General features: G+C 39.1%; 1 protein-coding gene across 2 annotated transcripts in view; it reads right to left on the reverse strand.

The window, feature by feature from the left end:
- Positions 1-84: 84 nt before the first annotated feature.
- SLC35F1 (solute carrier family 35 member F1) overlaps positions 85-17,202 on the reverse strand; it is a 229,517-nt gene continuing 212,399 nt past the window's right edge. Inside the window, exons 8-9 of one of the 2 annotated variants that reach the window (XM_087718570.1) lie at positions 7,270-7,479; positions 101-1,380 (exon numbers count right to left, since the gene is read on the reverse strand). In XM_087718570.1, the coding sequence (XP_087574696.1) occupies positions 1,309-1,380; positions 7,270-7,479 (282 nt within the window). In that variant the 3' untranslated portion in view covers positions 101-1,308. Of the gene's footprint in view, positions 7,480-17,202 lie in introns of both variants that reach the window. The other variant, XM_087718571.1, reaches the window with a different exon arrangement.

The raw sequence follows: 17,202 nt of genomic DNA on the forward strand, positions 1-17,202 counted from the left end.
CTAAACAAAAACTGTGACCTTATACCAGAGGTCTTCAAACTTGGCCACTTTAAGATTTGTGGACTTCAGCTCCCAGAATTTTCCAGCCACAAGTCTTAAAGGTGCCAAGTTTGGGGACCCCTGCCTTATACATTATAAATATCTGTCCCCAGAAACAAATGGGCTTGGAAAGGAGAATGTTCACTTGATTTTAATTCAGAATAAAAACGATCTTGGCTTATATAAAGGATTATTTTTTCTTTTATTTGAAAACATTATACAGGCATTACATTGCCACAGCCAGTCCATGTTGGAGCATGCAAATATCAAAACAGAAGATAATTTGTTCTTAGTGAATATTGTGGACATTCCTTGTTTTTGGTTCTTACTTCCATTTGTAATTGTCAAAATTAGTGTGCTTTTATTATGGCATTTAACAATTAAAATCCTACCCATGGGGTAAAATTGATATTTATAGCTAGCTTGAGAATACTAATGTCATTTTTAAAAAAGAGAAAATACGACACACAGATTGAAATGTTAATGGCACAAGTTAGCAATATCTAAAACTATATACGGAAGCATCTTCATTTGACACAGTGATGCAAAACATCAATTGCTTGGTCTGTCTTGGTTGCCGATTATATTCTTGAGTTCTCAAGTCAAAGACAAACCAAACTGTAGCTACAGTTTCCATTCAATTACTGAACTATATCAGCACAGTCAGGATAGCTGAATACCTTTTCACCTGCAGGAACTGGTCCATCCATTTTCCAATGAAGTCAGTGGCTACACTGATAGCGTAGCTACTTACTGAACTAAAAGAGCTTTGCTGATGCCCCCCCTCAATTCTTAGAATGGCAAGACATCAGCTGTTCAGACAATAACTTTCTCAGATGGACCTCATTTTTCATTATGCATCAATCAATTTATCTTGGCATCTCATTTTAGGCAATAAATATGTTTAACAACATTGTTCAATTGCAGAAGAATTAGAAAAGCCTACTGCCCAAGAGCAGATTGTGTGATTTCTAAGAAGAAGGCAGGGAGGTCAAACTCCATTGTCTGCAAATATAGGAGCTTATTGGACTGGCAGATCTCTACCCGAGATTCGCTGCCAACCAGAAAAAAACATTGTTTTGGTTCAATGGAGCAATAATGATTTAATATAAGGCAGCTTCCATTGTTAAACATTCCAGTCTTCCATCTCCCTTGTCTATTCTCCTTGCCCCATGCAAAAGAATATTTTTAAATGTTTTTTTGAAGAGGGGAAGAAGAAGCTCTCAATGGTGGCTATCCAGCCTTTGAAAGATTGCAACTCACAATGCTCTATTTCAGTAAGAACACTTTTGAGTGTACTGAGTGATGTCTTTCATCCAGGTTGCTTCTACGGAAAGTAATCTACAAATTAGTGTCATAAGAATGAGCTATTTTTAAAAGAGAACCTACAACAACATTTGGCTTACAAAATAAATACTATAAATAAAAGTCCTCAAAAGTTATGAAAGACAAATGCTTAAGCAAGAAAATAAAAGCATAAGTTCTTCAAAAAGTCATTAAAATCAAGGATGGGACCACAGACTCAGAGAAAGGTATTTAATTGGTATAAAAGGTAGCAAAAAGGACTGGGAGATGGCAATGCTCATCAGCTGACTTCTGATTTTTGAAACCTGAGAAAACAGTTAAGGCCCCTGAACACACTCAAACCCTGTTCTTTAGATACATCCAAGTATATTCAGAATTAAAGCCTACATTTATCAAGACAGCCTTGATAGAATGAGTCAAGCCAATATTTAAGCCACAATGAAGTTATTATATCGATGATATTTAAGCAGTGCCTGGAATTCATGTACCCCCTCAGGAATAACATGTGCTCTAAATACAGTATATAAATGATCACCAGGCAGTAACATTCTGATTCTAAATGAAATGGCAATTTTGCACAACTATTTTATAGTTGAGATTTCTAATTTTACCCATCCACCTCTGCACAGCAGTATATGTCACCCAACCTGTGAAAGACTGTTGCAAAAAGTAGTATAGAATATTTGCCATAGAATAATTTACAAAATAGTCTTAATAATTTGATTTTTATGCAAAACGAAACAGGAAAAAAAGACCACTTGGTAGCATTGGTTAAACAAAGGGCTATTGCTTCTACCAAGTTACCTCAGAACAGGGGTGGGTTCCAGCAGTCACTATTGCCAGTTTACTTGTGGGCTCTTTGCACATGCATGCTTTGCATGTGCATGCTTGATGCGTGCATGCGCAGTGCAATATAAATTGGTCTGCACATGTGCGGAAGCAAAAAACAAGATGGCATCGCCCCGAGAACTGGTTCAGGGGCGTGGCAGGCCTGGGTCACTGCTTGTTCCAGTGACCCAGGCCGCCAAATCACTACCAGTTCGGCTGAACCAGTCCGAACTGGTAGGAGCCCACCACTGCCTCAGAATGACCCAACCTGGCATCTCCCAGATATTCTGGAACTGTAGGTCCCAGGATTCCCAACTAAAATGGTCAGATCATGGAATTTCTAGTTTTATATTTGGAGAGCGGCTGGTTGAGAAAAGCTGTCAAGACAGTTTCCAGTTGGATTCTTCTTTGCACAGGAAACCAATGGGGGCCCAGTGAACAATAAAATAGGTGAATCAGTGTGAGCAAATGTGCCTAGATGTGCTGAACAGTTCCCATAATCTCTCACCATTGGTTCTGTTATTGGGGAGTTGATGCTAGAATGTGTGTGGTTACTAACTGAAGGCATTTGATTGCAAAGACACTATAACTATCATATAGTCAGACCATTTATAATTGACACTGGATTTTATTATATATTTTAGTTGTTATTTATTATTTTATACTAGAAGTTTTAAATGTATACATACTGAGTGCTTTTATTTGTTTTGGTTGGGGTCTAATACTGTAATAATAAATTATTGTTGTTGTGTGTAGAAAATGCTCCCTATGCATATTGTTTTGCACATAAAGCAGCATGTTTCATGTGGTTTATGCTGGGGCCATACCATGTATTTCAAAATGTCTTGTATTTTGGTCAATGTAGGAAAAAAATGGGACAGTTTTATTCTGGGGATGGACAGTACATGATTCCTCTGGGCAGAATTGATTGGAGAATTTAAGAATAGGAAAAAGTCAAGGCTGAGGGATTTCTCTGGCAGCAGAGTTTGCAAACGTTAGAGGTAGCTGGAGGGGGAAAGAAAAGGAAAACCACTGGGAATATTGGGATGAGAGCAGGATATCAGTTGTGAGCTGAAAAGAGATAGAAAGGAGAAAGAGAGTGCTGTGCTCTGGCCCGTTGGCCACATGGAAGATGATGGAAGAGAGAACACAATGTATACCTCTCCGATTCTCTTTGTCCTGTAAAAAAAATCACTGGGGTTTCTTAGGATTTTGGGGGGGCTGAAAGTCAGAAAAACCATATGTTTCAGATATTTTTTCTTCTTTCTTCAGTGCTAATTCAAAATGGTAGTTCAGTAGAACTATCTGAACACAACAATTTGTTTTGAGTTTGAAAGAAAATATATTTTCAAGTTGTGCAAATCCAGAGGTGGTATTCAGCCAGTTTGGACTGGTTTGTCTAAAGCGGTTAGGTGTGCATGTGTGTGTGGGGGGGGGGGGAGAGCAGGCAAATTGGTGGTAACAAAATGTGAAACCCACTGCTGTGCAAATCCCTAGTTCTGTACTACCGAAGATACATATATACTGTATATATTAGAATTCTAAAATGGAACAATGTATGATGGTGCTATAACATACAGTTCTCAGAGGAATTAGGTTCATGATGAAGATAAATTTTTAAAAGAATGGACTTCATGAATGTAATTTTCACATGTAAAAATGCAGCAGCTTACTTTGACTGTACTGTATACTGCAAACCTTCCGTACTAAGAATATAAGAAAGAGGTTCGTTGGCAAATTCAGCTCACTGAGGAAATATTCAATACCTCTGTAGTCTCATCTCTTTGTTCTTTTTCTCCTGAGGTAGGTAAAATAATATTTTTTATAAAACTGGCAATGCTTCAAATATTATTAGGAAAAAAATGCTTCAGACTTCTTGCAAACACAACAGCTCTTTGCCACTTATTAAAACAAATGCATGTTTTCTCAGGCTTCCAAGTTAGTCTAAAAAAAGATCCTGTTGATTTAAATGAATCAAATAATTAAATTAGTGCATCTAAAAAGAAACAAGTGTATCTTTTTCCTAAGATAATTCAGAAACCTAAAACCAGCCAATCAAGTTTGCTGTAATGAAGAGCATTGAGAGGCTGTATTCATACCATAGGAGATCCAAAATACTTAGTAGATTACTGTGATCAACTGTGCAGAAAGAGTAAGCTTTAAAAGGAGTTATTTGATTCTTCCATTCTAACAACACATTTCAAAAAGCTTTCCTATCCCAATTTCCTTTCAAGGGCTAGAGGCTCTAAAGAAATCTGAATTTTGTTTCTGGATCAGCTTCAAGGCTCTTAAATCACAGGAGTATCTTTGTTCTGATGTTAAAGGACAAGAGATGATTCTAGTTTTGCTTATAGCACCATGAACATATAGTATTATGCCTCTTTTTCTTTGTAAGAACTGTAGCCATAATTAAGCCAAGGCCCCAATTATGTAAACTGAATCCTGCCCAAGTGAGGTCAATTCTATGGTAGTTGGGAAGTACGGGCACCTTGAGAACTGTTGCGTCACCAACTTCATTCAGATGAATACATAATGATAAAAGAATGACTTTGGCCAATATTCTTGAGGGAAACAAAACTACTGCCGAGTTCCTACATTAATTTTGCAGACAGAGGAAAAATCTGTTGGGTGCTTTTCCTAACCAGGAAATGAGGCTATATTTTAATTAACCAGCTTGAGCATAATGCATGTGTCGCCGAGCAGTGACAATCACAAGAATTTTGTTAAGGAAAGGAATGTGCAAATCCATACAAGAAGACTAAGGATCTAAGCAGACATCACATTTGGAAGCAGGAATGGGTTATTGATTCAAAGGAAAAACAGTGGACTAAGATACAGAAGAAACACCTCCTCCTTCAAAAAAATATGGAATAAGCATAAAGACTTTGAACATACTGAGTTCTAAACTATTCACATCTAGCCAGTGAATGTGAATGAGAACAGCACAGGTCAGCTATTCCTGTGTTCCTCTTTGGACAGAATGTCTACAAAAATATTCCATTTCTTTTTTTCTCAGTAGCAACTAAATTTGCAAAGAGACAGGAACTTGTTGGTATCTGTAAGGTTAAGAGAGTGAAAGTGGAAATGTAATTATGTTATCAGCAAATCTCAGCTGCCTACAGTAATACTGTAAAAATATTTCAAAGGTCAGTGTTTGACTATTATACTATTATGCACATATTTTAAAAAAAGGTTAAAAAGTCTCTTTTCAACCTATTCTTAGAATAGAGATGGATACTGGTAGCTGTCCATCCATGGCTTCCCAGAACTTCTTCTGAGCCATCTTCACCAACCTCAGCCCTTCAAAAGGCATTGGAGTGAAACTCCTAGGCAGCGTAGCTAGAGGTGAGAGAATTCTGCCCATCACATCAGGAGGGCCCAGGCTGAGAGAGGCTTCAGAGAATAGGTAACCAGATAGCTAAGGTAGCTGAATGAACACAATGGCACTAGGGTATAGATTCTGTGTATCTCAACTGGACAAAAATTGGTGGTATCCATGCATATTTGGCCCTACTAGGCATTTCCCTTGTTGCATTAAATGTTAATTACCAAGTTTTCTTGCTTCCCATGTTTCAAGTCCCTTTCCATTAGTAATTGGTGAACAAATCCACATTCATCCTGAAAATATTCAAATTTTCAAGTCTTTCCTCAAACATACACTAAACAGGTCCTATTGAAAGCCTGCCTCTTTCTCTTCCACTATGTCAAAAAGAGGAGATAAGGAGCAGCAGAGCCAGGCTTCTTTTTTAGATAGACAACATTGTCTCTCTCTCTTTTTTTGTTGGCTACCTGGAACTTGAATGCAAATTTGGCATTCATGTTCCAGAAATTATCACTGTCACTGAGGAAGAGTATCCATTATTGGTGGAAACTGGTATGTAGAGTAAATTTTCCTGACAAGGTTTTGGGAACTTGTAGTCAATTCCCAGATCCCCAGCTGGAATTTACCCCTTGACTGGAGCATTTGACATTGTTCTGAAGTCTTTTTTCCCCAGGTAAAGGTGTGTATGTGGGAGGGTTGTTTTTTGCTTTGGAAAGAGTACAGCAAAAGGACAGGTGGGGAGTTCTACAGGTTGAAAAAAACTGAAGATCGCCCACCCACAGTCAACTGTTCCAATTCTCATCAGATATTCGATTCCCACTTCATCCCTTTCCCCGCATCAACATCACCTGCACTAAATTTCTTTTAACGCCCACCTAGACAAAACTGCTTGAAGGTATTTCTCAGGACTTCATTTATTTTCTGAATGAAAAATGCATAACACTGTGTAATAGTCTACCAGTGTCATTTTGGTCACCCTTTGGTCAAGAAAAATATACCTTAATGAAGAAATTTTACAAGGTTCATCCTATTTGTTACATATGGTGTTCCCAAGCAATCAGTCTTTGGGCAAAACACTTAAAAAAATAATAATCCCAAATTCTTTTTGCAAAGTATCTTTTGACTAGAATGGCATTTCTGCCAAGAATCAGAGCCATTTTAAATCATATTTATTCTCTTCAGAAGCCTTAATATTGTACTGTTGGTTCAGTATTCTAGATTACTGAATAAAGGTTAGCAAAGTGACACTGGGAGATGCCTTCCCACCAGTCCCCCCCTCCTTCCCCCTTAGAATCTACTTCTGTATTTCTCCAGCAAATTGTGAAGGGTCTCAGGGCATATTGTAGAATGGATTGTTCAGTTCAGATATGGCTCTGGCCATGCCTGTTTGCTCCATGTAAACTAAAACATGCTCTCTACAACTACAGATGGGTTCCATTCCAATAGAGGCTTTGAGGTAGGCAAACTGTCCTTCAGGAAAGTTTCCCTGCCATTTCACAACATCTCCTTAAGAAAACTTTAATTAAGATTTGTAGATTGTAAAGCACTGCTCCACGTGAAGGACTGTGAATTACAGCTCCTAGTCAAGCATTCTCGGAAAGATTTTAATGGTGGTGGTGGTTTTTGTTTTTTTTAATAAACTTCCCCTATTTGCTACCTTGCAGCTGACTAGAGTCACTGCATCCAGAAAATACCTTTCTCTATGAATGATACAGAGATAATGGTGATACAAACTCCACCAAGGGTGGCAGGGCCTGAGTTTAGGCAACACGGACATGAGATTCTTCTTCCGTTTCTTGGCCGAGGCTGGTGTATGTTACTGAAGGTTCTAGCTGTCCAGTGGCTGGCAAGTCTACAACAGGTCCTGAAGGATTTCGGAACTGCTTGTACACCCGTGGATCTTGGGCTATGTATGTGGATGTAGAGGAGTACAGCAAAAGGCCAACAAGGATTGTGAAGAATGACAGCAGATAAAGTCCTGAAAACTAAATGGAAAGAATAAAATTAGTCGGGGGGAAAAAAGAATGCAGTAAATGCCTTGTACAGAAGAGTTGCATGCAATATTTTTTCCCCCTGTATAAGGTTGTTGTGTATCAAATCAAATTAAAATTCAGTGCCAAAAATAAATTACCTAAATCAGCAGTAAATTAATTTGGTTTTATTGCTTTCAGGCAATGATTACTACAATTTTCTAAGAAAGAAATGTTATGCCTTCAGATAAAATCTTTAGAACTTCAATTGCAGAAGCAAAAATACAGTGTCTAAAACACAAAGGAATCAAAGGTAACTAAGACACAAAAGAATCATAACAATTTTATGAAAAGTCTAGATAAGTCATGCCCAGTTGGGTCATTGTTTCAGAAATTTTCTTACCTAAATAGAAAAGCAGAATGACCATGGGTGGGCAATTTTCCAACTTTCTGCTGGCTTCCCCATTGACTTTGCTTATGGGAAGTTGGAAGGACTGTCAGAAATCTTCCATCCACCCATCCATCCATCCACCCACCCATCCATCCACCCACCCACCCATCCATTTTAATGAGGCAGTTTAAAAACTCTACAACACAAGTCTCTGTATGCATATATGTTGTGGGTGTACATATTAGTTACCTCCAAGAACAACTAATTAAATATAATAAATGTCAAGATGAAAACAAAATCAACAGCCTCAGGCTAAAAAGTATTATTGAGATGTCAGCTGAAATATACTCTCAGAAGAAACTAAGCTGTTCTAAATTAAACAGAAAAGATCCTTAACGTCTCTGAATAATTAAGACATGACTAAGTGAATGATTCTAAATATGCAGTTTTTTTCTTGGGAACTTATAAATTGCCTGCAAAGGTTCATGTAAGTCAACTTGCCCATTGGAAATGGACAATAGCTTACCACAAACTTAGTTTTCACTGTGAAAATCAATGTATTGTGTACTAATTCAGAAGAATAGTTGAAGAAAAATGGAAAACCTGTTCAGAAAAAAGACATTTTGAGAAAAAAAAATGCAGACTTGGTTTTGGAGAAACAATTTCTAGCAAATTACAATGTTCAGACTATTTCATATAATCATTGGATATTAATTCAAATATCGCTACCTGGCATTTACTTTTTTCATTGTTTGATATGGCCTCAGGACTTGTCTTTGTGTAAACCATGTCTGAGTATATGTATGTATGAATATGCACACATACATCTGATAGGTTGACATATTGTTAAATTATCTTAAAATGTACACATTCACAGATGCAACACAACACACTGGCTGTAAGCTCTCGTGACATCTCCACCTGCTGCAATTTTCCACAGTTAAGACTGGCTCACTTCAGAATAGAAGAAACCCCACTGAGGAAAGTTCAAAGCTTGGCAGAGAGAGGCTGTCTAGTGGGCAGGCCAATTAATTGTTTTTCTCTTGCAATATCTCATTTTCCCTTCTTGTGACATCTCACCAGGTAATTTAGCACAGCCACTCTATTGCTTTGGCAGCTAAAAATATAATGTCAAACATCAACAGTGCTGAAGGACAGCTTTCACCTGGCACCGAGTTCATGCAGATAAAATCTGTTTTGTGCAGCTTTCTTCCGCTATGCATCATGTCAAGTGATTTGAATAATTCTGGGCATTCTGATCATAATTGAAATTCTGCAAAATAGAAAGCAAGCCCGGTATTGTGATCTCTAACAATAGTGATCCCAATCTTGCATTTAAGAAGAACCTCCAAGTCACCAGAACTCCAGGTAGTCTTCTCACCTCATTGTGAATTTCCACTGGATAGACTTTGCAAATCATGGGAAGGGCAAGGAAACCTCAGCACTGCCAGTACCTGAAGGGCTTTATAAGTGATGACTAGCACCTTGAAGCATATCCGGAGACCAATAGGCAGCCAGTGCAGCTCGCGGAGGATAGGTGTTACGTGGGTGAACCGAGGTGCACCCACGATTGCTCGCGCGGCTGCATTCTGGACAAGCTGGAGTCTCCGAATGCTCTTCAAGGGCTGCCCCATGTAGAGCACGTTGCAGTAGTCCAGTCTAGAGGTCACAAGGGCGCGAGTGACTGTTGTGAGGGCCTCCCGGTTCAGGTAGGGACGCAACTGGTGCACCAGGCGAACCTGGGCAAATGCCCCCCTGGTCACAGCCGACAAGTGGTGTTCAAAAGTCAGCTGTGGGTCCAGGAGGACTCCCAAATTGCGAACCCTGTCTGAGGGGCGTACTGTTTGACCCCCCAGCCTGAGAGATGGAACACTTGACCAATTAGTAGGAGGGAAACACACCAGCCACTCGGTCTTATCTGGATTGAGTACAAGCTTGTTAACCCCCATTCAGTCCCTAACAGCCTCGAGGCACTGGCACATCACGTCAACCGCTTCACTGAGTTGGCACGGGGCGGACAGATACAGCTGCGTATCGTCCGCATACTGATGGTATTTTATCCCGGGCCGTCGAATGACTGACCATGATCTCTCAGCAGCTACCACATTTCTGTTGTGTTGAGCTTGGCTTCCTGCCTTCAGATGTAGAGAGGCCAAATACTCATTTGTAGCATTAACCATCCACCGGCATTCACTTATACCCTGGAGATTTTCATGATGAACTTTGTTATTGGGTCAATGAACAATTGATGGTTGCTGCTTATTGCTCTGGTTTTGTCCAGTAACAATCTAGTAATGGTAATGAGTTATAAGATAGATCTGGGACAAACAAGGCTCCATGATTATTAATCCCGATAATGGTATAAATGATAAAGCACATACTATTACTTCTGCTACCACTGCTGGAAATGTTGCTGCGAGTCTAAATGGGGGAGCAGGTAGTTACTTGACAAAAACTGGAAGGAAGCATAAAAGCTCTTTTTAGTGGCTTTCTCCTTGCAAGCCTGCAAGCATACCATTGTTCTTCTATGTTCTCCTGATTGTGATTTCCTGAACGCTGACATTCACCAATGTAAAAGAGATCTTTAGTTCCTTAGACCAGTGGCTCTCAACTTTTTCTTCAGCTCTCTCTTACAAGCGTCTTCTCTAGGCTGATACCCTCCCTGGGTTTGAGGACTATTAAAATTCTGAAGCCAGAATCTTTAGTACATTGGGAAAAGGTATGCTATAAATATGTATTTCCTGTCAACTCAAAGCTGTGTTTGTACAGAAGAAGCTCCTGTGGCTTCCCAACATAATATGTATCACATGGATTCTCAAGGCAATTATTTTGGGATAGTCATCTGCTAGAAGTAAGCCAGTGCCGAGTCATAAAGAACTTTATAGGTTAAAACCTGCACTTCAATTTCACCAAATAACATTTTTCAGCCAGGCCAAAAAGTTCTACTTTGGATTCATCTGTCCACAAAACATTATTCCAATAGTATTCTGGCTTATCTACATGGTCTTTCACAAACTGTAGATAGCAGCAATGCTCTTTTTAGTGGCTTTCTTCTATGTTCTTCTATACATACAATTACTCTTCTATGTTCTCCTGATTGTGATTTCATGAACACTGACATTCACCAATGCAAAAGAGACCTTTAGTTCCTTAGACCAGTGGTTCTCAACCTTTTCTTCTCCATGGACTCCCTTTAAATACCTTTGGTGGTCATGGATCATAGTCACCGGCCCCCAGGACTTAACTTAAAATTTTAATTATAACATTTCTTCAAGCCTTCACAGACCCCCTGTGATGACATTGCGGCCCCTTCCAGGAGTTTGCAGAGCACAGGCTGAGAATCACTGCCTTGGATGTTACCTTGGGGTCCTTTGAGACTTCCCAAAATATTACATGTCTTGGTATATTTTTGGTTAGTCAAGAGGCTAACAATGATGCTGAATTGCTTCATTTGTACACAAACTGCCCAGCAGTGGACTGATAGAGTCCAACTCCTTGGAAATACTTTTGTAACCTTTTTCAGTCTGGTAATGATCAACAATTGTTTTTTTTTTTTAATTCTTAGAAATCTCTCAGTTCATGACACACTTCCAGATACCTGTATTGTGAAGACTAGGCTTTGATAGTGAATACCCAGAATTCTGTTTTATAAATAAGGCAGGACCTCCCACACTCATACCTGATTATTATCCCATTGATTGAAACCCTTCACTCTAATTTCCCCTTCAAATGAACTGATAATCTGAGAGGTTCACATACTTTTGCCACATACAAATATGTAGCTTTGGATTATTCTCCTTAAAAACAATAAGTGAATAAGAATTAAGAATAATGTGTTTGACACATTTTTAAAATTGGGTTGTCATTTTCTAGTTGAACTAGTAGGACTTGTGTGGAGATAACTTTTTAGGTTATATTTACGCAGAAAGATTGAAAATTGAAAAGGGCTCTCAAAGCTTTACACAACACTGGCGTTTACTGCAAGTTTCTATCTGTAATTCTGACATTTTGTTCCTCAGAGAATCCAAATCCCTCTTGCTGCCAGGCTTCTGGAAACTCAACACAGAAAGCACATCACTGTTTTCCTTTGAGGCTTGGGTGAAAACGATGCCTTTATACAATGGTTTTGATGTAAGATCTGTAGTTCACCTTAGAAACCACTGAATTTAAACATAACAGATGGCTCTCCTAATGTTTATAAATTTTACTTTCAAAACACCTCAGTTGGCAAGGGCTTGTGAGTTCATTTGACAGGTTTATTCAGGGATGATACTTCAATGCACATTCCAAGCCAGGTGGATGCAGGTCTGAAATATGACATGTTGGGACTTGACTAAAAAGGAAGCTACTCCCCTTGTAGAATGTCTGGAATATTTTGTATTGTTTTTAAATATTTGTAAGCTGCCCAGAGTCACTATTGTGAAGGGCATTCATCTAAATAATTTTTTTTTCAAAAAATACATTGGGCTAATTCCCTGGATTTATATTTTGACCATGTTTTAGATTTACCGTAAGAAAACTGCTGTTTCCAAAACTGCACACTTTTGCATGATGAGATTTTTCTTTAAGCACCCACAGATAAACCCTTTAAGTTCCTGGGTGTGTATGTGTATGGGTTCAATTTACTTATATACTGTATAATACAATACAATACAATACAGTACAATACAATACAATACAATACAATAGCAGAGTTGGAAGGGACCTTGGAGGTATTCTAGTACAACCCCCTGACTAGGCAGGAAATCTTATACCGTTTCAGACAAATGGCTTTCCAACATCTTCTTAAAGACTTCCAGTGTTGGGGCATTCAAACTTCTGGAGGCAAGCTGTTCCACTGATTAATTGTTCTAGCTGTCAGGAAATTTCTCCTCAGTTCTAAGTTGCTTCTCTCTTTGATTAGTTTCCACCCACTGCTTCTTGTTCTACCCTCAGGTGCCTTGGAAAATAATTTGACTCCCTCTTCTTTGTGGCAACCCCTGAGATATTGGAATTCTGCTATCATGTCTCCCCTTCTTTCTATTAAACTAGACATACCCAGTTCCTGCAACTGTTCTTCATATGTTTTAGCCTCCAGTATTCTCCCGAATAGGTGCGAACTGGCTGAATCCCACCACTGAACTGATGGATCATTCAGCACTTCTGATTTAAAGGAGTAAAAATGGTCTGAAGCACATGCAAGTGAGCAAACACACAACCCCTCTTGATAACCCTTTGAACCCAATATCTTTTTCTGTGGTTGTGCTGTAGTTGTGGCCTTGCAACCAGGGTGGGATTCAGCCAGTTTGCATCTGTTCAGGTGAACTGGATGTTAATTTTGCATCTGGGTCACCAAATCGGTTGTTACAAGGACAGGCTGGCCCCACCCACCCCACCCCTCCCTTCCCATGAGTCTCCACAGGGCCCATTCATCATGCCAGGTAAGTGCAGGGCCTGTGCAGAGGCTCTTGGAGGGTGAAAAACATGCTTCCTGGAAACACCGGAAACTGGTCCCCTTTCCAGCCTCCAGAGGGCCTCCCGAGCCCAGGGAAGAGGCCATTTTTGCCCTCCTGGAGGCTTGAAGAAAGCCTCCAGAGCCTGGGGAGGCAAAAAATGGGCCTGCTGAAAGTACCGAGTCCAAAAACAGACCTGTTTCTGGCCTTTGGAGGGTCTCCGGAGCCCAGGGAGGCTGTTTTTGCCCTCCTAGAGGATCAAGGAAAGCTTCTAGAGCCTGGGGATGACAAAACATCCCCCCTGCTGTGGCGCAGGAGACTGAGTAGACACATTCCCACCATGGCCATACACACCCAGCAACCAGGCAGAGACCCGGTTGCTAACATTTTTCAATCCCACCCCTGCTTGCAACACCAGGCAGTTGCTTTAAGGAGTTCCCAACAGGAGTTAAATGGCCATCCCTGAAATATTTTTGCCCCTTCAGAACTGGAGCACTGTAGAGCTTTTCAAACTTGGCCTTCAGCTGAACGATACTGTGGTCAGGTTCCCTCCTTTGTAGGAGCTGATTTATATACTCATCCCGGCTTGCAAGCATCAACTTAAAAAACAGAGTCTACCACCAAGCTGGTGGGGGATTAGTAAAGAATTGGCCAGGTAAGAATGTGCTTAAGAGGGCAAAAGGAAGAGAAGCAACATTGATTTTGTAATTGTTTCCCTGAGGCTAAAATATTAAATTATTGAATCCTACAGTCGCCCACTACTGTCCCAGGATTTAGACATCCTGATCTAAGAAAATCAATGCTAAATAATTATGAGTCTTTATTGTTTTTGTTGCAGCTCAGAAAGATGTCTAAATAAAGCCATCTCCCCCTTCCTGTTTATTGTTTTTGTAATGTTTTCTTGTATTCATGGCATCCGCATGCAGTGTTGACGGGTGTCTGTGTTTCTCTTGGCTTCTGAGCAGTCACTTTTAATAAAATATCATCCGCTGCTAATAATCAATACTGCATTGCTATCTTTGAGGCTGGTGGGGCTCACCATCAGGTTTATAGTAATTGACTCAGCCTGGGCCTTGGGCTAATTCGTCTTCTGTTGAATTTTACAACAGGCACATTCAGTCAAGTTGCCCAGGGATTCTGCTGTGCTCTTCCTCCATACACATGGGGCTCATTCCCCTTTGGACCGGCAACTTTTCACAGCTGCAGCTCATTAACTTCAACCTGGATGTAAAAGTCCCTTGGGAAGAAAACAGTGCAGAGGGGTTTTTCCAAGAGTTTGCTTTCCTCTGACATGGTTTTGCATCTGAACTTTTAATTGGGATAGATGTTCACATTAGTCAATGTCCGCTTTTTATTGCAGATTTGTTCTTGAGCAGACAAGTGCAGATAGGGATGGTGTATGAATACACCCACAGATATGCAGACAGATATACCAGATGCGTAAGGATACATCCTACCATACAAAGGGAAAGAAACTGTGTGTTGTGGTGCAGAGCAGGAAGAAAGATGGTGCCAGAGGTCTCAAAATAAAAGATAAATAAAGGCAATTCCAATTTGCATGCAATGTTGGATGGATAATGAGACAAATTCCACTCGGGATATGCCTTGTTGGGAAAAGCAAACTGGTTTCATACTTGATCTTTTTTCTTTCTTGAAAAACATCCCTTTTCTTCCTCAGATCAATGGGTTGAACTCAGAGCAGGTCAAAAAGTCATTTAATTTTGAAACCAGTCTTTAGCCATAAAAACATGAATGGTTCAGGCATGATGTAGAATTGTTTTGAAGATTTCTTTTCAATTTTAAAGTCAGAGTGATGTGAAAGGCCAAGTTTAAAGACCAGATTGTTTTAACAATAATTAATGCAATTGTATATTCAAATATTTCTGGATTTTAAAAAAAAGAACGAAGAACCCATTATCTTTGACTAGAGCCAATGAGCTCAAGAGGCTGTTTCACATTCCTAAGTGGTCAAGTCACTAAATTTAGCTATTTACTGCAAATCTGTGAAAATATCATGGGAGTCACAAATGAGAAAATGAGAAAGAAACTAACAACTTCTATTGGAGAGCATCTGTAGGCAGGAAGCTAGGCAAGCAGAGAAATTTCAGATAGTTTCCATACCTTGTTGATCATAAAAATCACTGATGGGCTAACAGAGCCTCTCCTAATCTTGTGTCCTGTTCTATAAACCAAGTTGGCTGTGCTTGCCAAGAGTTAAGGCTGTGCAGCACTACAAAGGCAGAAAGGTGTTTTGGACTGTGTGCGATGCATTGTGAGCAAACTCTGAAGGACCCATTTGCCCTCAAATCAAAAGTGTAGCACAGCCTGTCAAGGTATTTATCATCACTTATTTTTCTAGGTCTTAATCTCAGCCATACTCACAATAGATTGTCATATTAACAAAAGGAGTCTGGTTTTTTGGGGGGAGGTTGACTTTGCTATATTTTAGACCACTGCCAAGACCCAGTTTTAGTTCTTGAGATCGTCAGTTTTTTATTATTTAATTAATTTGTATGCCGCCCACTCTCAAAGAGACTTCAGTTAAAACTGAAATAACAGATGATGCAAAACATGAATCACAATAGTAATGGGGAACTTTAGTTACCCCGACATCAACTGGGACACAAGCTCTGCACCAAGTGGAAGGTTTCTGAGATCTTGAGATCAGAGCAGACAGTACCAGGCACTTTGGAGCAATAGTCTAACTTTATATAATATTAACTCCTATGTTTTTCCATTGCCTTGCATTTCTTGGTTTTCTCTTGAATGATCTGCTTGCAGAAAATCCAATTGAAGTATTAGTTTAAATGTACCTAAACATTGAACAAAGGCTTTGAAAATAAAACCTCTAAAAGTGCCTGAATTACATTTTTTTCATTCTCTGTAGCATTTTTTTCTTGTGTTTTTCCACATCAGACAAAAAAAAACTGCAACGGCAGCTGTTTCATAAAATTATCTATTGATTTTCAAATGTAAAGTCTGTCTTCCAGACAACGATAAATCTCTGAGATGTAATATACAATGTTTTAGTGTCAAAAAGCAGAATCCACTGACATTGTAAATTCACACTTACTGTATCTTTTCTGATGAAGAAAAGAACAATATAATTTATTTGAAGAAAAACAACAACCTTGGAGGCAATAGAGTCAACGATTAAATCCTTCATGTATATTGCCCATATAAAATTCATATAATTCAAATAAAAACAAAAATATTGTTTATCTATGTGTGGAAATATACACAGAGGGCTGGGCAATCATATTTTGGACTCCAAATAGACATGTACCACAGGGAGGACCAAAATGTAAGATTAAAGATAAATTAGCTACACTAAGCTTAACTTAATCAACTTCTATTAGCCTTTACTTTGAGAAAATTTATTATTAAAAAAAATGTGACAAATTGTGCCATTACCCAGCAGAGTAATTTTAGATGATTTAAAGGATCAAAAAACCCATAATGATGTTGTCCAAAATGTAGGTTCCATTCTTGCTCTAAAGTTATTCAGTTTTTTTCTTGTGTACCTAAAGATCTTCATCAAAATCACCAGAAGAACTGAGTGAATGACATCTCCTTTTGCAAAAATACCTTTCAGGCCAGATTAACCATAGTATTGTAGTAATATGACTCGCAGCGATCAAATTATTAATTCATGAAGGGAATGATTACTTTTAAATGAATGGATTTGTAATTCAAGCATACACAGCTTCAGTCCATTCGGCGAATAGAGGGGGTGTTTTAAGAGGGAAGCTAAGCTAACACTCATTCTCTATGTGATTTTTCTAAAAAAGTAATATTTTTGAAATTTCTCAAGCTTTAACGATTACAAATGAAAAGCAAAATGCCTGAGCTGAATATTTCATTACTTTCTTGCATTCCATTGCATCCTATTTATGCAGTGTACTGCAGCTTTGA

The sequence above is a fragment of the Thamnophis sirtalis genome, unplaced genomic scaffold (assembly GCF_051295495.1).
Source record: "Thamnophis sirtalis isolate CommonGarterSnake01/CBP01778 unplaced genomic scaffold, rThaSir2_p1.2 scaffold_6, whole genome shotgun sequence".
NCBI classification, from domain to species: domain Eukaryota; kingdom Metazoa; phylum Chordata; class Lepidosauria; order Squamata; family Natricidae; genus Thamnophis; species Thamnophis sirtalis.